At 42.1% G+C, this 19,765-nt stretch overlaps 1 protein-coding gene across 6 annotated transcripts in view; it reads left to right on the forward strand.

Annotated features, from left to right (window-relative positions):
• The window catches only part of Schip1 (schwannomin interacting protein 1), a 179,499-nt gene that overhangs the window by 110,506 nt on the left and 49,228 nt on the right, over positions 1-19,765 (forward strand). Inside the window, exon 1 of one of the 6 annotated variants that reach the window (XM_008847263.2) lies at positions 6,449-6,804. The exons of the other annotated variants lie outside the window; for them this stretch is intronic. Coding sequence (XP_008845485.1) covers positions 6,775-6,804 — 30 coding nt within the window. The 5' untranslated portion in view covers positions 6,449-6,774. Of the gene's footprint in view, positions 1-6,448; positions 6,805-19,765 lie in introns of those variants that run through there. 6 annotated transcript variants of the gene reach the window in all.

Consider the following 19,765-nt stretch of genomic DNA (forward strand, 5'->3'; position numbering starts at 1 on the left):
CATTTCTTTGTAACTTGACATCTATGTTTTTTCCAAAACTGAATGAACACCTGCCAGATGTTCCTTACGGACTCTTCGGGCACCTGGCCCTTCCAGTCACTTTCCATCTACCATCATCACTTTCTCCCTTCTAGCTGACTCCTTCCCTGTTGCCCATCTCACGTGGGCCTCTGCTCTTAAAAACAAGCAAGATTCCATAATACACTTATGCTTTCCACCCTGATCTTCTGATTAGTCAAGAAGCTTGTTTACAAACTGCTCTTTATTTAGTCTCTCAACTTCTTTTTTAAAATATTTTATTTATTAATTTTATTTTATGTGTATGAGTGTATTGCCTGCATGTATGTGAGTGCACCCATGTCGTGCAATGCCACGGAGGTCAGAAGAGGGCATCGGATTCCCCTGGGACTGGAGTTAAGGATGGTTCATAGCCACCATGTGGGTGCTGGGAATCGAACCTGGGTCCTCTGCAAGAGCAGTCAGTGTTTTTAACCTCTGAGCCATCTCTCCAGTCCCTAGTCTCTCAACTTCTTAACCACAACTAGAGGTCTTCCCACTCTAGTACTGGACTGCTGACTGTTTCTTAAGAGCTATTCATAACTTCATTGTCAGAATTCGTAACATGGGGGCTTTCCTCCTGCTGTTCTCTGAAGTATTTGAAGCAGTTGTCCATCAGCCTCCTTTCTCCTTGACCCTCTGCAAGGTAGTTCAATTTCTTCTTACCTGCTGTCTACCCTCTAACTGTGGGCTTTTATCCCAGTATTAGTTTTGTATTTATTTTTAAATAGTTCATCTCTCCAGCCCTAGTTTTGTAGTTATGCAATTATAAATCATCCCAAATTTATCATCCTATGTCATCATAATTTTATTGTATTACAATTCTGGATTACAGAAGTTCAACAAGAGCTTCTCATTTAACTAAAATCAGAGTCCAACTGGACTGCATTTCTTTGAGTGGCACCAGTGAAAATTCATCCCCTGCTTTTTCTAGAGCAGCCTCTTTTCTTTGCTTACGGCCACTTCCTCACTCTCCAAAGCTGACAACATCAGGTGAATTTTTCTTATCCTGAAAGAGGAAAAACTTGGTGTTTGGTCTTTGTTTGTTTGTTTGTTTGTTTGTTTTGAAATTTTATTTGTTTCCTTTCCTAATTTTCCCAGACAGGGTCTTGACTGTATATTCCTGGCTGTCCACAGTCTCACAGTCTTCCTCCCTGAGCCCCTTCAAGGCTGGTATTACAGCTGTGCACCACTGTGTCCTCTGAGATCCAAGTTCTAAGGAAATTTAAATCTAGAGCTAGAAAAGAGGGACATTAAAGAACTCAGTAAACCACCAAATGAACACGATTTTTGTGCTCTCCTGTTCACCCTCACTTAGACGTCTCGATTTCTGGTGAGCAAACACACAAAAGCTCTTTGGCTGACTCCCTATTATATACCATCATCTATGTCCTGTAATCTTCTTTTCAAACTCCTTGAGGGTAGAAACACTGCTTCACATCAGTCATAATGGGAGTTTGTTTCAACTACAAGGTTATAAAAATTGGGAGATGTCAGAAAGTGCTGGCAAAAATGTGAAGCCATTTCAAAGGTTTGTTTTCATAGATGACACCTGGGGTGTTAGTGATATGAATGAACTAAAGTTCCCAGAAAAAAATGTGCATCTTCAGACTGATCCAGCAAGGCCGGTCAACTGATTAGAACTTCAATGATGGTGAAGAATTTGTAATGCTACAGACCCAGAGCCCCATGAATTCCTTCCCCACCTCTGTGTCAGACCTAACATCCTGTGACACTTAACAAAACCGTAGCTTTTACCAGCCAAAAACCCAAGTCTTCAGATAGCATCTGAGGCCCATAGCTAAGATTCCCCTTTTGCTGTAACCATTTATTTAATGCTTCCACCAATGTATTTGAAAAATGCCTTGATTTATGACTTTCTTGGTTTTGTTACTATAAAAACTTCATGAAACTGCTTCCATGTTGGAACATGGAATTTGGGCAACCTGAATCTATATTCCTGGGCCATGATCAATCACTTAAGATTCTTTAATTGATAATTTGCTTAGCTTGCTTTGTCACAGCTTATTATTGAGCTATCTCTCTATTCATCCATCAATTCATCGCATTTATTTGATTAATTTCAATTTAAGTTTTATATAACAGCACATGTCCCTGTAAATACCAAATACCTTTGCCACAATGACTAACTGGAATCAAAATATGCTGACTCATTTTATAATCTCCTTTTGTCGGTGGGGAGGGAGGGCCTTTTTGAGTCCCTGTAGTCCCAGCTGGCATGGAACTCACTATGTAGGCCAGGCTGGCCTCAATCTCACAGAAACCCACCTGCCTCTGCCTCCCGAGTGCTGAGTCTAAAGGCATGCACCATCACGTATGGAAGTATGATTTTTTTTTTTTTTGGTCTTTTTGAGACAGGGTCTCCCTATAGCCTCAGCTGGCCTGGACCTCTCTATGTAGACCAGGCTGGCTTTGAACTCACTTTTTACCACAGTTATTCTTCAGAACTGCTCTGCTTTTCATTGTTTCTACTTGCCACATTAAAAATAAATAAAATAAAACTTTCTGAGATTTAAAGACACAATGATTTTATGGTTGCATAAGTGTGTATGCTAATCAGGAAATAGTCTATTTTTTCTTCCTGAAAAGCATACCTGTTTAGCTAACACTACACTGCCACCTCTCTGTTATGATAGATTTTGGTTTGAGCCTACTTTGACTTAGAGTCCAAGTGAGTTGATTTTTGCAAGTCTTACTGAGCATTTGTCTCAGCCTGTTCAGGTTGATGTAACAAATACTGCAAAATATAAGCTTATATACAATAAAATTTATTTTCACCATGCTGGAAACTGGGAAGTCCCAGATCTAGGCACTAGCAAGTTTGAGGCAAAGCACCTCTCTGGGGCCTCTTTCACAAAGGCATAAAGCTCACTCATGAGGGTTCCTTCTTCATGGCCTAATGTCCTCCCAGCAGCCCCACCTCCTAATACCACCATACTGTGGATAGTCAGATCAAAGCAGCATTGCTGGACACAGAGCCCCACTCACTTAATATGAACCAGGAAAGCCCTACTTTCTTTTCATTACTTTGATGTACTTTTGTGAGTGGGCTTCTTATAGCATCTTGAGACTTCAGCTTCCTTACCTGGAAAGTAACGGTGTTAGATTACATGGTCTCTTGAGGTCCCATCTAAATATGAAGCTCAATAGTTTAAGAAAAAAATTGGGGAAGGGAGTTGTTTGGGTTTTTTTTTTTTAAGGATCTCACTATATAACCCAGGATGTCCTCAGACTCATGATCTTCCTACCCTTAGCCTCTTCGATACTGGAATTATAGATCTATACCGCCATACCTGGCTAGTAACCAAATACATTCTCTTTCTTTCTTTCTTTCTTTCTTTCTTTCTTTCTTTCTTTCTTTCTATTTAATTAATTAATTAATTAATTAATTAATTATTATTGTGAATGTGTGCCTGATGTGTGAGTGTAGGTGCCCATGCCATGGTCTGTGTGGAGATCAAAGGACAGTTTTGCTGAGTCCATTTTCTTCTGCCTTCATGTGGGTTCCAGGAGCCGATATCAGGTCAACAGGCTGGTGCAGCAAGTGCCTTCACTACTGGTCTGTCTTGCCACTTCATTCAGTATTAATGAGAAGGGAAGTCTTCATAGACTTGAAGGAAAGAATCTGTGTTGTATAGGCTTCACTTAAAACCAAGAGTTTGTCAATAAGTTTTAGACAAAAATAACAAATATTAATGTCATTTGGTAAATTGTTTTAAATGTTCTTGGGACACCTGTTTTTTGTTTAAAATTTTTTTTGTACTGGCAAATCATAATTTAAACTATAGCACAAAGTCCTTTCCAATGAATTGTTATAGAGACAAGTCTGCTTGGTCTATTCCTTTTATGTCTTGTTTATATTGCTTGAGAGATTTTTTTTTTTTTTTTTTTTTTTTGACAGCATTTGGGATACAAGTGTCAGAAATCTGTTCTCTCCAAGCCACCTCTGAGTCACTTCCGCTATTTCTGGAACTGTAAAGAATGGGATCATGTTTAGAGACCAAAAAAAAAAAAAAAAAAGCAACACTTGATAAATGTCTTTAGGAGCATATGTAACATATCCCAGATCCTCTAGTTTTCAGACAAGAACAGAGTCTGGAAAGTGACTTTTTTTTTTATTAAGCTCTGTGCACCACACATGCCCGCTCCTGAGCCTTTGACTGGAAGACTCAGGAACAAGAGTCAGGAGATCAAAGAAATGGCTTGAATGAAGTTCCAGCAGCCTTTGAAGTCAGAGCTTTGTCTTGGAAAGCAGGATCTATCTCCACCAACTTATCAGCTACCTTGCTGAAACCACTTTTTCCTTGGGCTTTCTTCCCTTGCTTGTGGATGCAGTGCTTTCATTTGGAGGTCCCACATACAGCGAGGTACTCCACATCTCTGAACTGTGTGGACAGTAGGGAAGGATTGCGTTTAGAGTGGGCTGAGTATTTCGTTTTCCTAAAATGTTTCTATCATCTTTCCTCCATCTTATATTTAAGAATACTCTTTAATACCCCAGACTAATGCTTTATTATCACATTTTCCTTGGGCACAGCCATAGAAAATCTGATGCATGATACATGGCCAACCTGTCTCCTGTACCAGAGGGAGATGAGCCAGGATGGCCTGCAGGGCACATCTCCACATCGAAGAGAAGGGCCAGGATGTCCTACAGGAACATGCCCACAGTGAAAGGGGAGAGCCAGGAGATTCTGCAGGACACATGTCCACAGTGAGGAAGAAGGACCTGGAGTTTCTGCCAGACATATGTCCACAGTGCTTTTCCCTGGTACCCAGTGCTGACATTGGAGCCTGTGAGAACACAGGACTTGACCGCCCCTGCCACTTTTCTCCTAATAAGAAGGCTGAAATGGATGTGTATGTAGGTTTACCATGAAGCAGAATTAGAAAGTGGGCTCCTGGCTGGGTCTCAAAGACCATGACTTAAAAGTACTTAGAAAAATGGTGTTTTTCCTCTCTCCTAGAAATGGCTGTCATAAAATTTAAAACGCATTATGAAATATTTATGACAGAAACTCGCCATTCCTTAAGACATTGATAGGAAAACTCATGTTTCAATTTTCAGGTAAAAGTACTTGTTTATCTTTATGAGAAGCACATGGAAGACCATGGTTGTTGATAAGTGGAAGAGCTGTGGAGAAGATGGAGTTAGATATTAAAGCAACTTAAAATAATGACTTAGTAATTTGAAGCCAGTCATAGTTTTTCTGAGGACCATTTATGTGCTCAGGGCATTTTATTAAGAAACAGTGAGGGTGGGTGACATGGTTTAACAGGTTAAAGTGCTTGCCACCAGGCCCAAAACCCAAGTTTAAGCCTGGGGACCAACAGAGTGGAAGGAGAGAACTGACTCTAACCTCCACACTTGTGCATGCACACACACACACACACACACACACATACATACCCCACACACAAATAATTAAATGTAAAAATTTTTCAAAAGAAACAAGATGAATTGCCTTGGACAGCTGATGAATATAGATAAGGAAATATTATTGTATTTCCTTTGATGATGATTGACAGACCCATAATTCTTTCCAATTACAGACTCTTCAGACAGTCTGTTTCAGGAATTGTATGTACTATATTGGGGTGTCTGTATATTCAAGTCATAGCCTTGGGTAATGTTAAAAGCACTTGCTGCTCTTGCAGAGGATCTGGGTTCAGTTCCCAGCACCCACATGGCAGCTCACAACATCTGTAACTTCAGTTCCTGGGGATTTGACTCCTTCTTCTGGCTTCTTCGAGTACCAGGCACAGACCTGGTGCACTTACATACATGCAGGCAAAACATACACCTAAAATAAAAATAAATAAATCTTAAAAAATGAAATCTTGCAACTTAGAATTTAGTTTTCATGCAATGAACACATTACATCGAGTTTAATATTATAAGTTTTCTCCCCTCCCCAAATTATATAAATAATTATTCCATCTTACTTCTGTTTGACTTAAAAACAGACCAAAAAAAAAAATAAGTGAGGAATACAAAAAATATTCCAAAATAATTTATTTTTAAAGAGAGCCCTTCCTTAGAAAGTTGATGGTTACTTTAAAAACTCAGGACTGAAGCAGCCTTTGAATGTCAGGATTCAGAATGAACTGTTTTCCCTTTAGCATGTTAAAAGTTCTGAAAGGATCTTTAAGGCCTGGTTTTCATAAGCAGCAACCGGGCTGCATTAGTGGGCAGGAAGGATGCTGCCGGAGGTTAGAAATGTTCAACTGCAGCATTGATTTGTGTCTGTCTCTCTCTCTCTCCCTCGCTGGCCTTTTTCTCTTTAATGAGGACTAGAATGTTTCCACATCAGTTAACTGCCTTCATAAAGCACCAGAAGGTCACACCAGCCCCAGACCGATCCTTTTCTTTGTGCCTATAATATAATTGGCTGATTGTGCGGGTGATGCGCCCGCCCCCTCCCCCAGGCTGGTCCCAGCTCAGCTCCGCAGCCTGCCTCCCTGGTTTCCGAGGAGCAGAGCAGCTCGGTGGCTGCAGAGCGAGTTCGGTGGCTGCGCTTCCCGGCACAAGCAGAGCCACTGCGCAGGTTGCTCAGCGGAACAGCATCCATTTTAATCTGCGGGGAGCCCCTGCCTAACCAGGGCGTTCTCTCGCCCTGTGGATGCTCTGCGCGAACCCAGCGCAGCCTCGCCGAGCAGTCCAGCTTTAGGGTCTGCGCCCTAGGATGCTCTGAGATGGTACATCAGGAGAACTGCTCGTACCAGGTATGGTTGGAAAGCCTGATTTTGAGGCCCTCTCCCTATGGGAGAGGCCTTCCTCTTCCAGAGCAGCAGGTTGTCTCTTGCCGGATTTTCAGGGGATTTTGCCATCCTGGGCTCGGCTCCCAGCCTTGGTAGCATACAGTATCTGAATTCTAATTAGGCCTTCTGGGGAGTAATGGGGCAGAAAAGGCTGCTTCTTTGGCCTTTAAAGCGTTTGTGAAATCCACGGAGGTGATACGTGCTTTGCACACTTGTCTGTGAACTGTAATTGAATTTAAGGGGGTTCAGAGGAAAATCTGATAGGGATTCCACACCCATAACATTGAAAAATACGATTGCCGCTAGTTGCATAGGATGTGAGTTACTCAGGTTTTAGACTGTAAGAAAATTACGTAAATAGAAAGTCATTGATGAGCTTAGAATTTCTCAGAAACTAGCCAGCAGATATTTGCCATTTGAAGTTGTGCTTGTGTTTATGAGCTTCTTATTACCCCTATGTTGTTTTAAGTGGTGAAGGTGTCAATGTGGATTAAAAACTTCACATGGAAAAATCTTAATAATACATGTTCATCTCTTAATGTGTTAATTTGCTATCTGGAGTTAGGAATTAAACAATCTCCAAAGATCGCTTCCAGAATGTTTGCTAACTCCTTGCCACTCAGGCTGTGGAGGCAAGGCTGGAAACAGACAGCAAGAATGTTCTCAGAGAACCAGCTCTTTACAGTAGCGGGCATGATCAGTCCTCAGCCTGGGTTGTTGATATTGGTCTATTACTCAACTGACTGAGTTTAGAAGCTCTCAGAGACCAGCTCTCTAACCTAACAATGCCTCTTCCTTGTGAGAGGTGGGTAACCTGATATAAGCAGGTGTTTCTTCTAAGGTCAAGTTTCACAGTGTTGAACATACGCCTTTGGAATGGTGCATTTCACAAGACCTCAAGGCAGTGGTTACTGGCTAAGTGAAGCATTCCTATAAAATATGTTTATGTACTGTTTGTCTGCCTTATCATTGGAGTTTTATAATTATGGGCTTGTTTTACAGTATTTTTATTTTCATAGGATGTTTAGGTACATAGATCCTTAAGTATCAAGATTTGTGCTTCACAGAAATTCCATGATAAAGAAGTCAGAGCTGAGCCAAGAACCACACATCACTTACACAGAACACAGCACGTAGGGTGGGAACATTGAACAGCCATGGAGAGCCGCGTTTTTGGCTTGATACAGCTGCAGGTGACTGGATTGCTATCATAATTAAAATAGTTTTTCATCTCCCTTTTCAGAGAAGCTCTATAATTTATGAGTTGAAGGACAGGTTACTAGAGGGCCACTCCTTATACCTTCATGTTAGGCTGAACATAAGTTATTGTTTTTAGAGGCTGAAAAATTGGTCAGCTATCAGCAATTTCATCTGGAGAGGGAGGGGTTATGTCAGCCAAATGTGTCTTCCAAAGGAAGACAGATTGACTTGATTTGCTAGGAACTGTAATATATAACAGTGACGTTGTGTGTTTAACAGTTTTGACATCTTTATTGCTATTTCCACAGTAAAATTAAGTAGATTAGGTAGATAATAATAGTTAATAGACTGTGCCACTGTGGGGCTTGGTAGTAGAGCCACCATGTGTATACTTTTATGAAATGCTCTCCTTCAGACCTAGTTCAGCAAAAAACAGAAACATTATCCTTGAAGCCAAGTCTTAATCCTGCTTAGATTCCTTAATTTTCCAAAGCCATCTGGCACCATATGCAGACTGGGTTCAGAAAAAGTGATTTCTCTAAATCCTCAGCTTGATGTGGTCATAAATCACTGGCGAACTTGAGAATCTGATGTTTTTTACAGAAACTTGTGCTTTTCGTTTATTAATTAAGGATGATAATGCAGGGTGGTTAGGGTGGATATCTTAGGTTAGCTCTTTTGAAACAAGGTCTCACTGTGTAGCCCTAGCCAGCCTGGAACATGCTATGTAGACCAGGCTGGCCTTTAACTCAGAGTGCTTCACCTGTCTCTGTCTCCTGAGTGCTGGGATTAAAGGTGTGTGCCACCATGCCTGGCAGGTTAGTTTTTGTAGTGAATTGACATAATTTCTCCCATCAATGATGTCTACCAAGATTGATGGAGAAATCTGTGATGGAGGGTCCATGTGTTGGGGGTTCAGAAGCCAGTTCCCTAAAAATGACATTCACATAAACAGATGTAAATTTTTACTGTTACTACCATTACCATCATTACAGCAATAATATCCATTTAACTAGTCTACCTGCTCCTGTCCATGTCCATCCTCACTCCTCCCCTGTCTGTTTTCAACAAAGTATCCAGAATAAGCTGTTAAAAATCTCAGTCTGGTTATGTTCCACATCTCCAAATTGTTTTAGAAGTTTATCTTTCTATTTAGAGGATGAGCCCAGGTATTCACATGGCTTGGCCCTTACACCAGTACCCCCACCCCCATTTCCTTCTAGAGTCTTCTCCTAGCTCTGCTTGCCTTCACCCCTCTTCCACCAACCCCTCCCTCCTACCTGGCACACACTCCACCCCTTATACCCCCCATACGGTTGCCAGATTTAGAAAACAACCTGCAGTGTTGGGAATATACTTGTGCTAAAATATTAAAAAAAAAAAAATAGTTCACTCTGTCTGAAATTCACATCGCACTGAGAAACCCAACCCCACACATCTCTTTGACTTTCTTCAGGCCTTTTCCTCAAGTTTTACTTCTCCGGAGATCTTCTCTAGACTTAATTCTATGCTTTCAGCTACAAATGATTCTGTCGAGTCATTTCATTTTCCCTCCCAAATTTATCTTTACGCTTAGTTTTTATCACCATCTATTAGGACATATTTTATTTAACTGTTTGTCTATGTTTTGTTTCCCTTCTAGAATGAGGATAAGGATTTTCATCTTTCTTTTTCTTCTTTTCCAAGTGCTTAGTGTCCTCAGGTAAGATGGGCAATGCACTTACTAGGTATAAAACTGGCCAAGTAAACAAGTCTTTATTACCACAGGACACCTTCCCTCCCACCATGGACCTGCGCTGTTGTCTTGAGAGAAAGCAGGTTACCCCTTGTTTTATGATAATTTTCTCATCTATGAAATGGGGTTTTTTCCAGTTGACATGGTATAAGAGTTGTCCAGTGCTCTGCCAGAGACCACCCTTTGACACAAATAAGACAGCCACGGTTGACTCAGAACCACCTTAATCCTGCAGCTGTTTCTTCTGCATTTTTGCAACTTCATCGAGCCATGTGTCATTTCCATGTTTCCTGTTGATGTGCAGAAGTAGAATTGATTCTCCTGTATTGGTGATTGTGTGGAAAAAGAGTTTACAATTCCCAGGAGATTGGATGTCCCTGGTGCTCTGTGCTTTAAGCAACTCAAGCAAGGGACAGAATTCTGATGCAAACTTCTACACAGTGGTTCTGTTCTGTCTAAGGTCTTCTCTGTGTCATCACCTCCCTCACAGGGTTCACATGAGCCTCAAGCTCACTAAGGTGTGTGTTGTCATTTTCAGTCATCTCTCTGTTAAAAGAGAACATGATCGACCTCCATTTTCCAGTCTTCAGGAAAGAATCTTGCCCACAGCTCCAGGCCTGGCAGCCTTCAAAAGGCTGAATTCTTCTAAATGGTCTCTGAGAGACAGCTTAGAAATATTGTTAACTCGCAAGCACAAGTTTACGTCAAAGAGTCCATTTTGCTTAAAAACTTCAAAATATTTTTTCTCTTCTCCTGCAGTTTTGTTTTGAGGTAAGTGTGCAATATGAAAACAATGACAGGCTTTCAGCCCTTTCTGGCTGTCGCTTGAGTGACCGCCACTGATAGCATCACACCCTCACATTCTTAGCTACAGAGACGGGAAAGAGAAAAGACAAAATGGCATGTGACCAACTCTCATCTTCTGCTTCTCTCTGGAGCATGGAATCCCTTCTTCAAATATACACCAGGGTGTGACAAACATGGACAGAAATCTTTAATGCTTCCCTAGTTCCTTAGGCTAGATTCCAGACCCCTTTGCGTGGCATTCAGGCCTGGCAGAGATCCGAACCCTGGCTGGAAGCATCCCTCCCTCCCTCCAGACCCAGCGCTGCCCACTGCCCCCGCACAGCCTTCAGTTCTGTCTCTGCTCTGCAGCGTCCAGCTGGAATGCCTGCCGCCCACACACCACCTGCCTCCACCTAGTGCAGGCTAAAGCAGCTTTCAAGGCTCAAATGCCACATCGTGCAGGAAACCTTCCCTCACCTCCCTGCCATCAAAATTTCTCCTTTCAGCCTCATTTCTCCTTCTGTTAGAGCCCCTTTACACTACTTAAACACAGGTCTGTTTCTCCCATTAGAGCCTCCTGAAGACAAGTACCTTGTATTAATTTTTAGAAGCCTGTGCCTTGCATATAGAGTATGTCTTTAATAAATGCTTGTTGGGTTGAATTGCGTTTCTTGCCATCAGTGCTGTTCTGACTCCCAAAAACTGAGGTTTCCCATCCTAACCTGGAGCAGTTCAGATCTCTACATTGTAACGGGGCATTGGAAAGCTGGTCCCAGCACTACAGGCACCAGATACTAGGTTTCTGAGCCTCAGGTTACCAGTGCTTCAAAACATCCATGTGCCAAAATGGGGACCACAATACAAAACACAACAGTGAATAAATAAGAGATATACACACATCCCAGCCTACCCAGAGTGTGTGTGCTGCTTTACCCCGAGGATTTTGCCAAGGCAAACCGCATGGTCTATCCTCAAGCACTTTTGCACTTTTCAAAATACCTATAGCTAGCTGAGGTGAGTATTCATCCTGAAGCTTTCCTCCTTATTCCTTTTCTTTCTTCCCTGCCTTCTCTCCTTCCCATCCCTCTCCTCCCCCCCACCTCCCTCCTCTTCCTCCCCCCCACCTCCCTCACTGCTGGGGATCAAACCCAGTGCTTTCTGAATGTCAGGCAAGTCCTTTACCACAGAACTATATCCTCAGCCCTTTTTTGTTTTTACATACACTCCATTTCCCAGTGAGCCTCTTGTCTCAGCCTCCCAAGTGGCTGAGGTTACAGGCCTACACTATCAGGCCCAACTGCTCTCTTTGTTACTCTATTGAATTTTCTGAAAATTTACCATTTTTGTATTTATTTTCTTAGGGGTGGGGGGCATGGTGCATGTGTGGAGGCCAGAGGACAACTTGGTTCTTTCCTTCTACCATATGGGTTCCAGTGATCTAACTCAGGTAGGCTAGCTTAGCAACAAGTACCTTTACCTGCTGAGACATCTTGCCAGGCCCTGAAATTTTATTACATTCTTTTACAATATAGAGGGATAATTTCACTCTCTGGTGGACTACTTAGGTTTTCTGGAGCAAAATGTTTTCTGTCCAGTGGAAGTGTCATGTCCAGCTCACAAAACAAAAGATACCCTATCTTGTTCTCAAAGGGTAATACCGGAGAGTATATCAGTTTAAGTAGTTCATCAAGATATCCTAAATTCTTGATGGAGAAAACAGTAAACAGCCTTCATGCCCAGATTCTGGTAGAGCATTTAACGGTTAACAAAGGAAAAGAAATAAAGTCTATTTCTGTTGACACCCAGTTCAATCCCCTGTTCCTTTTCCCTCTGAATCAGAAAACAAGACATCAAGCTTGAATTCATTTATGAGTCTGCCCAGAGTAAGCCTGGCTTTATCCACAGCAGGGGAAAAGCATTTCAGGATGAAAAGGGAATTTCAAGGCCTTATAGTGTATTTTGATATAGGCTTTTAAATATAAGTTCAAACACGTAATTTTCTGTATTCTATATATTTTTCCTTTTGCCTGGGATTTTTATTTTTCATAGTACATAGTGTTGAAGAGTATTTTATCTTCGTTGTTTTGCCTGGTTGAAGGAGAGTTATGTTCTGCCTGTTGAGATGAAGTTGTGTTTATAAGTAGGCGGTAACCATAAAAAATAAAAAAGTAATTCTGGGTAGAAATTCATCTATGCTTGTTTCTTAGCCAAGATGTCTGAAAATCTAATTTATATACTTTCTCACAAAAGAAACATAGTGACAAGTACCCAAATTTGGGTAGGGGGATATCAACTGGGTTTCATTATTGACTTCATCCAAAATAGAAACTAGTACAGGCAAGCCATTCCTGTAGCGGCACAAACTTCATTTTTCAGACTTAAAGTGATGTAAAGAGGTAAGCACCTAAGATATATTTTAAGACAAACATCTGGTATTTTCTCTCAGAAAGAATGGTGGCAGGGGCTGGCGAGATGGCTCAGCAGTTAAGAGCACTGGCTGCTCTTGCTGAAGACCCAGGTTTGGTTCCCAGCACCCACGTGGCAGCAAATAACTGTTAATAACTCCAGGGATCTAACACCCTCTCCTGGCCTCTCTGGGCATTGTATAACACATGTATACTTATATCCATGCAGGCAAAAATACTTTGAACATAAAAAAAGAACCCATTTTTTTTTTAAAAAAGAAATGTCATATAACAAATTAAAAAAGAAAACAATAGTGGTGATAGGGGATGGGAGGGGAATGACAATCATATCACGCATATCACCAAACCAAAACTTTTTGGATAGTAGCGACCACACATTCACACACACACACACACACACACACACACACACACACACACATATGTAATCTGGGGTGCTTAATCACACTTTCACAAACAGAAGGTCAACATTAATAGAGCTGTATCCCAGTTGAACCACTTCCCATTGTTTATTTGTATTCTCTCGACCACGGGAAGATTTGAAATCTTGATGTACTTAATATTCCCCTGTGCACTATATGGAAGCATCAGGAACTACTAAGCTCCCTGAAATAGAAGGTAATTTGACAAAACTGTGTGAATTTAAAAGAAAGCAGCCATTAGGGACGCCTGGTGACAGTCAGTGTAGAAGAGCCATTACGGGGAGGGTGACACAGAGAGAGACATAATGGTCCCAACTAGATGCTGAGCCATGGCTGTCACACTGAGTGCAGAGGACTTTCTAGTACTCAGGTTTGTGGTCCAGCACAAAGACTTTCAGCTGTGGACCTAAGTCTTTGATGTGGGAAAGCATTTGACATCGACTGCTTCTAACACTGCCTCCCCTACCCCAGCTTCCTACTCTCATGATTTTAAAATTTATTATTTTTATTTTATGTGTATGAGTATATTGTCTGCATGCATGAAAGTGCACCTGTGTCACGCAGTGCCCAAGGAGGTCAGAAGAAGGCATTGGATCCCCTGAAACTGGAGTTACAGACAGTGGTTAGCCACTGTGTGGGTGCTGGGAACCAAACCTGGTTCTCTTCAAGAGCAGCCAGTGGTTTTAACCGCTGAACCATCTCTCCAGCCCCTATTCTTATTTTAATGTTTTTAACCTACATTTTAAAATTGCATATTTTCATAACCTTTCTAGTTATCAGAATACCTTAATTGAAAAGCAAACCAAATACAGAAGAGCTTTATATAAAAGAAAAAAAATGATTTCAAAAGAGATTGTAATGTTGAAGGTAGACTAGGGATGTTAAAAAGAGGGGAGCGGGTGACTGAAGGGTTAATGGAGATGAACTAGCACCTGTGAATAGGAGGTTTCTGACAGTGCATAAGTGATTTCTCAGTAATGCGGCCAGGGTTCTCAGAGTCAATAATTTCCACCAATGACCGATAATGATCATTTAAAAGCATTAGCTCACTCGAGAAATATGCCTTGCAATTCAGAGCATGGCTTAGACAGGAAACTGGAGCTCTTAGTTACTGTCCTTGAATTGCAGGGGTAGGAAGAGGAGCTTTCAATCCCAGAGATTCTGAGTACACACTTTCCAAGGGAGAGCATTAGTATCTGGGTCGGTCTTCTGCCTGAATAGTTCGTTTTTGCCCGTTCTCTGCAGGACAGATAGGTGTGTTGTTACGGCCTTAAGTTGCACAGCTCCCGCACACTCTGATCACTCTACTGTGTGCCAAGGTGGTGCTTGGTTTTGCTTCATCCAGGCTTGTGTTCATTAGGGCCGCTTGGAAGTGAAATAAATTTAAGTGCAGTTGTCAGGCAGGAAAGTTAGAGTCTTGCCACCCTATCTGGAAAACTGTCTGAAATAGAAGGATAACAGCAATAATGCTCTCATGTTCCCCAAGTTCTAATGCAGTGCATCATTAATGCAAGGTGCATTTAGAAATTCCAGAGTTCGCTTCAGATAATGCACCATCAATTGGATTGCGTAGGCCTAGAATGGGGTCAGAGAGTTTGTGTTTCTAGGGGCCACTATGCTTTGTTTTTAATAAATATTTTATTAATGCCTTAGAATTTGGGGGCTGGAGAGATGGCTCAGCGGTTAAGAATACTGGTTGTTCTTGCAGAAGACCCAGGTTTGAATCCCAGCACCCACATGGCAGCTAACAACTGTCTGTAACTCCAGTTCCAGGGGATCCGACAGCCTCTTCTGTCCTCTGAGGGCATCGCACAACATGAGTGCACTTACCTACACGCAGGCAATATACACATGCACATAAAATAAAAATAATAAAAATCATTTAAAGAATTTTATACAACGTATTTTGTACTCCTCCCTTAACTCCTCCCAGATCCACCCCCACCTCCTATTCCCTCTGACTTTGTTGTCTTTTTTATTTTCTTTAAATCTAATGACTCACAGACTCCAGTTTGTGCTGCCCATATACTTTTGGGTATGGGGCTGTCCATTGGAGCACGGCTGACCTAGAAGCCGTCATCTGTCTACAGCACCTTAATTAAGAGTGGGGGAGGGGCTCTGATCCCCTTCCCACTCCATGTTAGAATGCTGACCAACTTATCTTGGGCGGGTCGGCCAGGCAACCACAGCTGCTGTGAATTCATTAAATTTGCAATGCAGTTCTTCACAGAAATTGAAAAAAAGCAATCTTAAAATTCATATAGAAGCACAAAAACCTGCCAATAGCCAAAACAATTTTTTCAGAGGTATCACCATACCTGATTTCAAATTATACTACAGAGCTATAGTAGTGAAAACAGCACAGTACTGGCATAAAAACAGACATCATCAACAGACATCAACGAAATTGAGGCAAGAACCCAGATAGAAGTCCAAGCATCTACAGCCACCTTTTAACAAAGATGCCAAAAACATGCATTGGGGGAAAGACAGCATCTTTAACAGATGGCATTGAGAAAACTGGACTATATGTACACATAGAAGAATGAAACTTGAGGCTTCTCTCCCACCACACACACGAATCATTTCCAAGTGGATCCGTGATCTCAGTGTTAGATCTGAAAAATCTGAAACTTCTAGAAGATTAGGGAGTACACTTCAGTATGTAGACTCAGACTAGTTCAACTCTCAGACCTCCATGAACGTTCCTTGTGCAATGGATGCTAATTAACTCAAAAACTCACAACTGGTCAAGTTCAGAGAGCAATCATGGAGTGCTCAGCCATAAATGGTACATTTGTATCACACCCATCTCCCCAAGACTGTTGAGGTGGTGGAAAGATTAACAGTCACAAGGCGGGGACAACTGGAGCAGAACAGCGTATTCTGGACATGACAGGCCCCTAGGTTTGCTGATGCTCTGCACTTTGAAGTAGAAAAACTCTAGAGCGCATCAAAGATCATTTTAGTCACACATGATAGAACACTAACAATCTGATCACCTGGTAAGATTTTGTGTAGTGAGTCTGTGTGCTGCGCAGTCATTTAGGGAGGTGTGGAGTGACTTCACTGCTTCTGGAGACTCCCCTCCAAGCTCTCCCATCCCTGTTTCAGGAGGAGATGCTTGGTTGCTTGCCCGGATAGAGTGCTTAGTAGAGAATCACTTATGATGAGACGTGGTAGGATGGTCCTTCAGTGCTTTCCCATAGCTAATCCTCGTTTGGTTGGGAAACTTCAGGTGTCTGTTTCTAAAAGATACTATATTATTAATGTATGAGTTTCTACACATATGTATAGAGTTAATATATTATAAGTGCATATATAATAATTTGTATGTATAATTAATAATGTCAACCTAGTTTTTTTCATTTCCACTATGTACTGAAGCCCATCAAGTTAAAATGAAGATAAATAAGATATTTGAATTGTGTGTATTTTTTTGTTGTTTTATTTGGTTTGTTTTTTGAGACAGGGTCTACCTGCAGCCCAACTGGCCTGGAACTCACTATGTAGACCAGGCTGTCTTCAACCTCACAGAGATCCGCCTGCCTCTGACTCTTAAGATCTGGTGTCAAAGGCATGCACCAACACACCTGGCTAGAATTTCGTGTATCTTAATGTCTTCTGATCTCTAATTTCTTTGGAGGGGAGCAGCATCTTACTATGCAGCCCCTGCTGACCTGAAACTTGCTATGTACCTATGTAGCCTCAAACTCACAGCGATCTGCCTGCCTCTGCCTCCCAAGTGCTTGGTATAAAGACATGTGCCCATGTGCCATCATGCCCAGCTCCTGATCAGATTTTTATAACTTCATTCATTCTTATTATTGGTTATAAGGTACTTGGTGATACTGGATGTGAACCCAAATGAGAGAACAAGATTGATAGAGTGGCTAAACTTTAAGTGAAATGAACAGGGGTCTAGAAATGAGTGCAGCCTAGCACTGTGGGAAGGGTACTTTTCACATTTCAAGAGCTTATAGGCTCTGACCTCCAGGATGGGTACAAAGCTTTCCCAAAGAGCTGTTTTGGAGGTTGGGGTAACAAGTAGATGGGGCATCCTGGAGGCAGGTAGCCCTCCTCCTCCAACCAGAGAAGACCCATTCGTGCTTTCAAAGCACAAGAGTCCACAGATTTGGGTCAAAAAGCATTCATGTAAACTACGATTTCGTTGAGAGGACATTTCCAGCCACACATTCATTTCCTCTATGACCACTTCTTATGCATAAGGCAGTGTCCTAGATACTGTGAGGGTAAATAAGAGGCCCCTTAGAAAAAAAGCTTGAAACTGTAGTGGCTGTTGGAAAGAAGCTACTGTGATTCTAAAGCTCCATAGTAAAGAGGAAAATTCACCAGACAGCTTGAGAGGGCAGCAGCCTTCTTTTAATTTCTTCAGGCAGCTGCAGCAGGGGCTATGCAGCAGTACATGCTGGGTGTCCCAAAACATGCAGCGTGTGACATTGTTATTGGGGTGGGCTGCTGGATTTCTCTTCATTGCATCCTAATTTTTTTTTTTTTCTTGGTATCAGTTTTCTTTTTTTAAAAGACACTTTTATTGTGGCTACTTGGTGCATATGGGGGCAGCCAGCAGGGGGCAGGGTAGCACACCCATTTACAATGTGAGCCACAGAGGCAGAGGACCCAGGTTCAAATTCCTGCCTGACCACATTGCCTAGCTGCCATGACATGGGCAAGTTATTTAACCTCCCTGAAACATTAAAGACATGTGGGAGGCACATGTAAGGTGCTTAGCCCTTGGTAAAGGGTGGCTATTGTTATGTGGCTAAATGTCATACAAAAAGATCCATGTGCTCCCTTCATTTTAACTAACCCCCTGGTCCAGATTAGGATACACAGAGTCCCCAAAGTAGAGCATTTATTTTAACTCCATGGCCCTGGCCTTGGTGACTGCTCTGCATTGTGACCACCTGCCCTGGGCAGCCACCATTGCCACATGGTCCTGGCAAACACTCCAGGACACTTTCAGCATGCAGATAGGGGGACTCCCACCTAGACTGAGGACCCTGGGGCATGGACCAGTTAGGGAGATCTCAGCAGGGGAGAAACCCTGGGAGTGTAGCCTATGAGATAAAACTTATCACTGTCATATCTGACAAAAGGGTGGTTCCCACTCTTGGGAGGTGGGCAGGTAGGGGGATGGAATAAATGGACTTAGATCTGGATTTTGGCTACAGAGGAAAGTATTTGCTTTATAGAAATAGGGCTACCATTAACAGTGTTTGAGACATGTTTAGGCCCCACATATCCAACACAAATTGAATTTTAAAAATACTTATAGAGAGAAATAACTAGACTCACTGAAAGTGAGAATGTCAGGAGGGTTGTGATGTCGAAAAGGTTACCCTCAATGGCATATTTGCTTTCAAAACTCTGTTTTTACCAGTGTGGAGTCGCTTAGGAATATATATCAGAAAGATGATTGACTAGTCTGCTTTCTGTGTAAGCATGTCAGAAGGTAAGGTGGTGTTACTAAGTGGAGACTCGGCCTTTGAGTTCTTCTGGGGCTGCTTTTTCCTGCAAACTTTATTGTTTTGAAATAATGGGCATGTTTTGTTAGTTTATGGAAGTAGTAATTTGATGTGTGCGTGCATGTGTGTGCATGTGAACTTCTGTTTGCTTTTTTCAGCAAAACATCCTCCAGCTGTGGCCCTTTCCCTGGCTGCGTGGAAAGCGTGTAAACAAAACCAGAAGCCATGGGAAAAGGGTAAAGACAGCAGCAGAAAAGAACAGGCCCTTTTGTGGAGAAGCCCGCCACTGGCTGGATTTTAAAGAAAAGTTGATGGATCTTTTTCTCTTGCCTATATTAATAGAACAAAGCAGTGCTCCTGGGGCAAAGAGGGGTCCTTCTCTGTGCTGGAATCAGTCTTAGTCTTGGGCTGGGGCTCATTTCAGAAGATGAAACTTTTACATCTCACTTTAAGAAATGATTTGGAAAAAATAAATAAATGGTTCCCATTGGGTATGAGAAAAAGAAAAATGACTAACATCTGTCTTGTGGGTCAGCTATTCAATGATATTATTTTCTTTCTGTGTGGGACACCCGGCTCTCAGATCACAGTGAGGTCTGTGAAGCTGGAAGTTCTTGCATCTATTTTTATCCTGCACAATCTACCCGGTTCAGAGTAAGAGATCTTTTCCCCCACCAAGCTCCGGTTCACACTTGGCCCTGAACTGGAGTCAGGTCAGCTGGCTGAAGTGTAGTGTCTCTCTTCCTTGTTAAGAGCAGGAAAGGTGCTGTGGAGAGGAATCTGGGCCAGATCATTCAGGGGTAGGTGACAGCAGATGGTGGGAAGGCTGAACTCTAAACAAGCCGATTGTCAGAGCAGGCAGCTGCC

This window comes from Nannospalax galili, unplaced genomic scaffold (assembly GCF_000622305.1).
Source record: "Nannospalax galili isolate Female #2095 unplaced genomic scaffold, S.galili_v1.0 scaffold691, whole genome shotgun sequence".
Classification (NCBI taxonomy): domain Eukaryota; kingdom Metazoa; phylum Chordata; class Mammalia; order Rodentia; family Spalacidae; genus Nannospalax; species Nannospalax galili.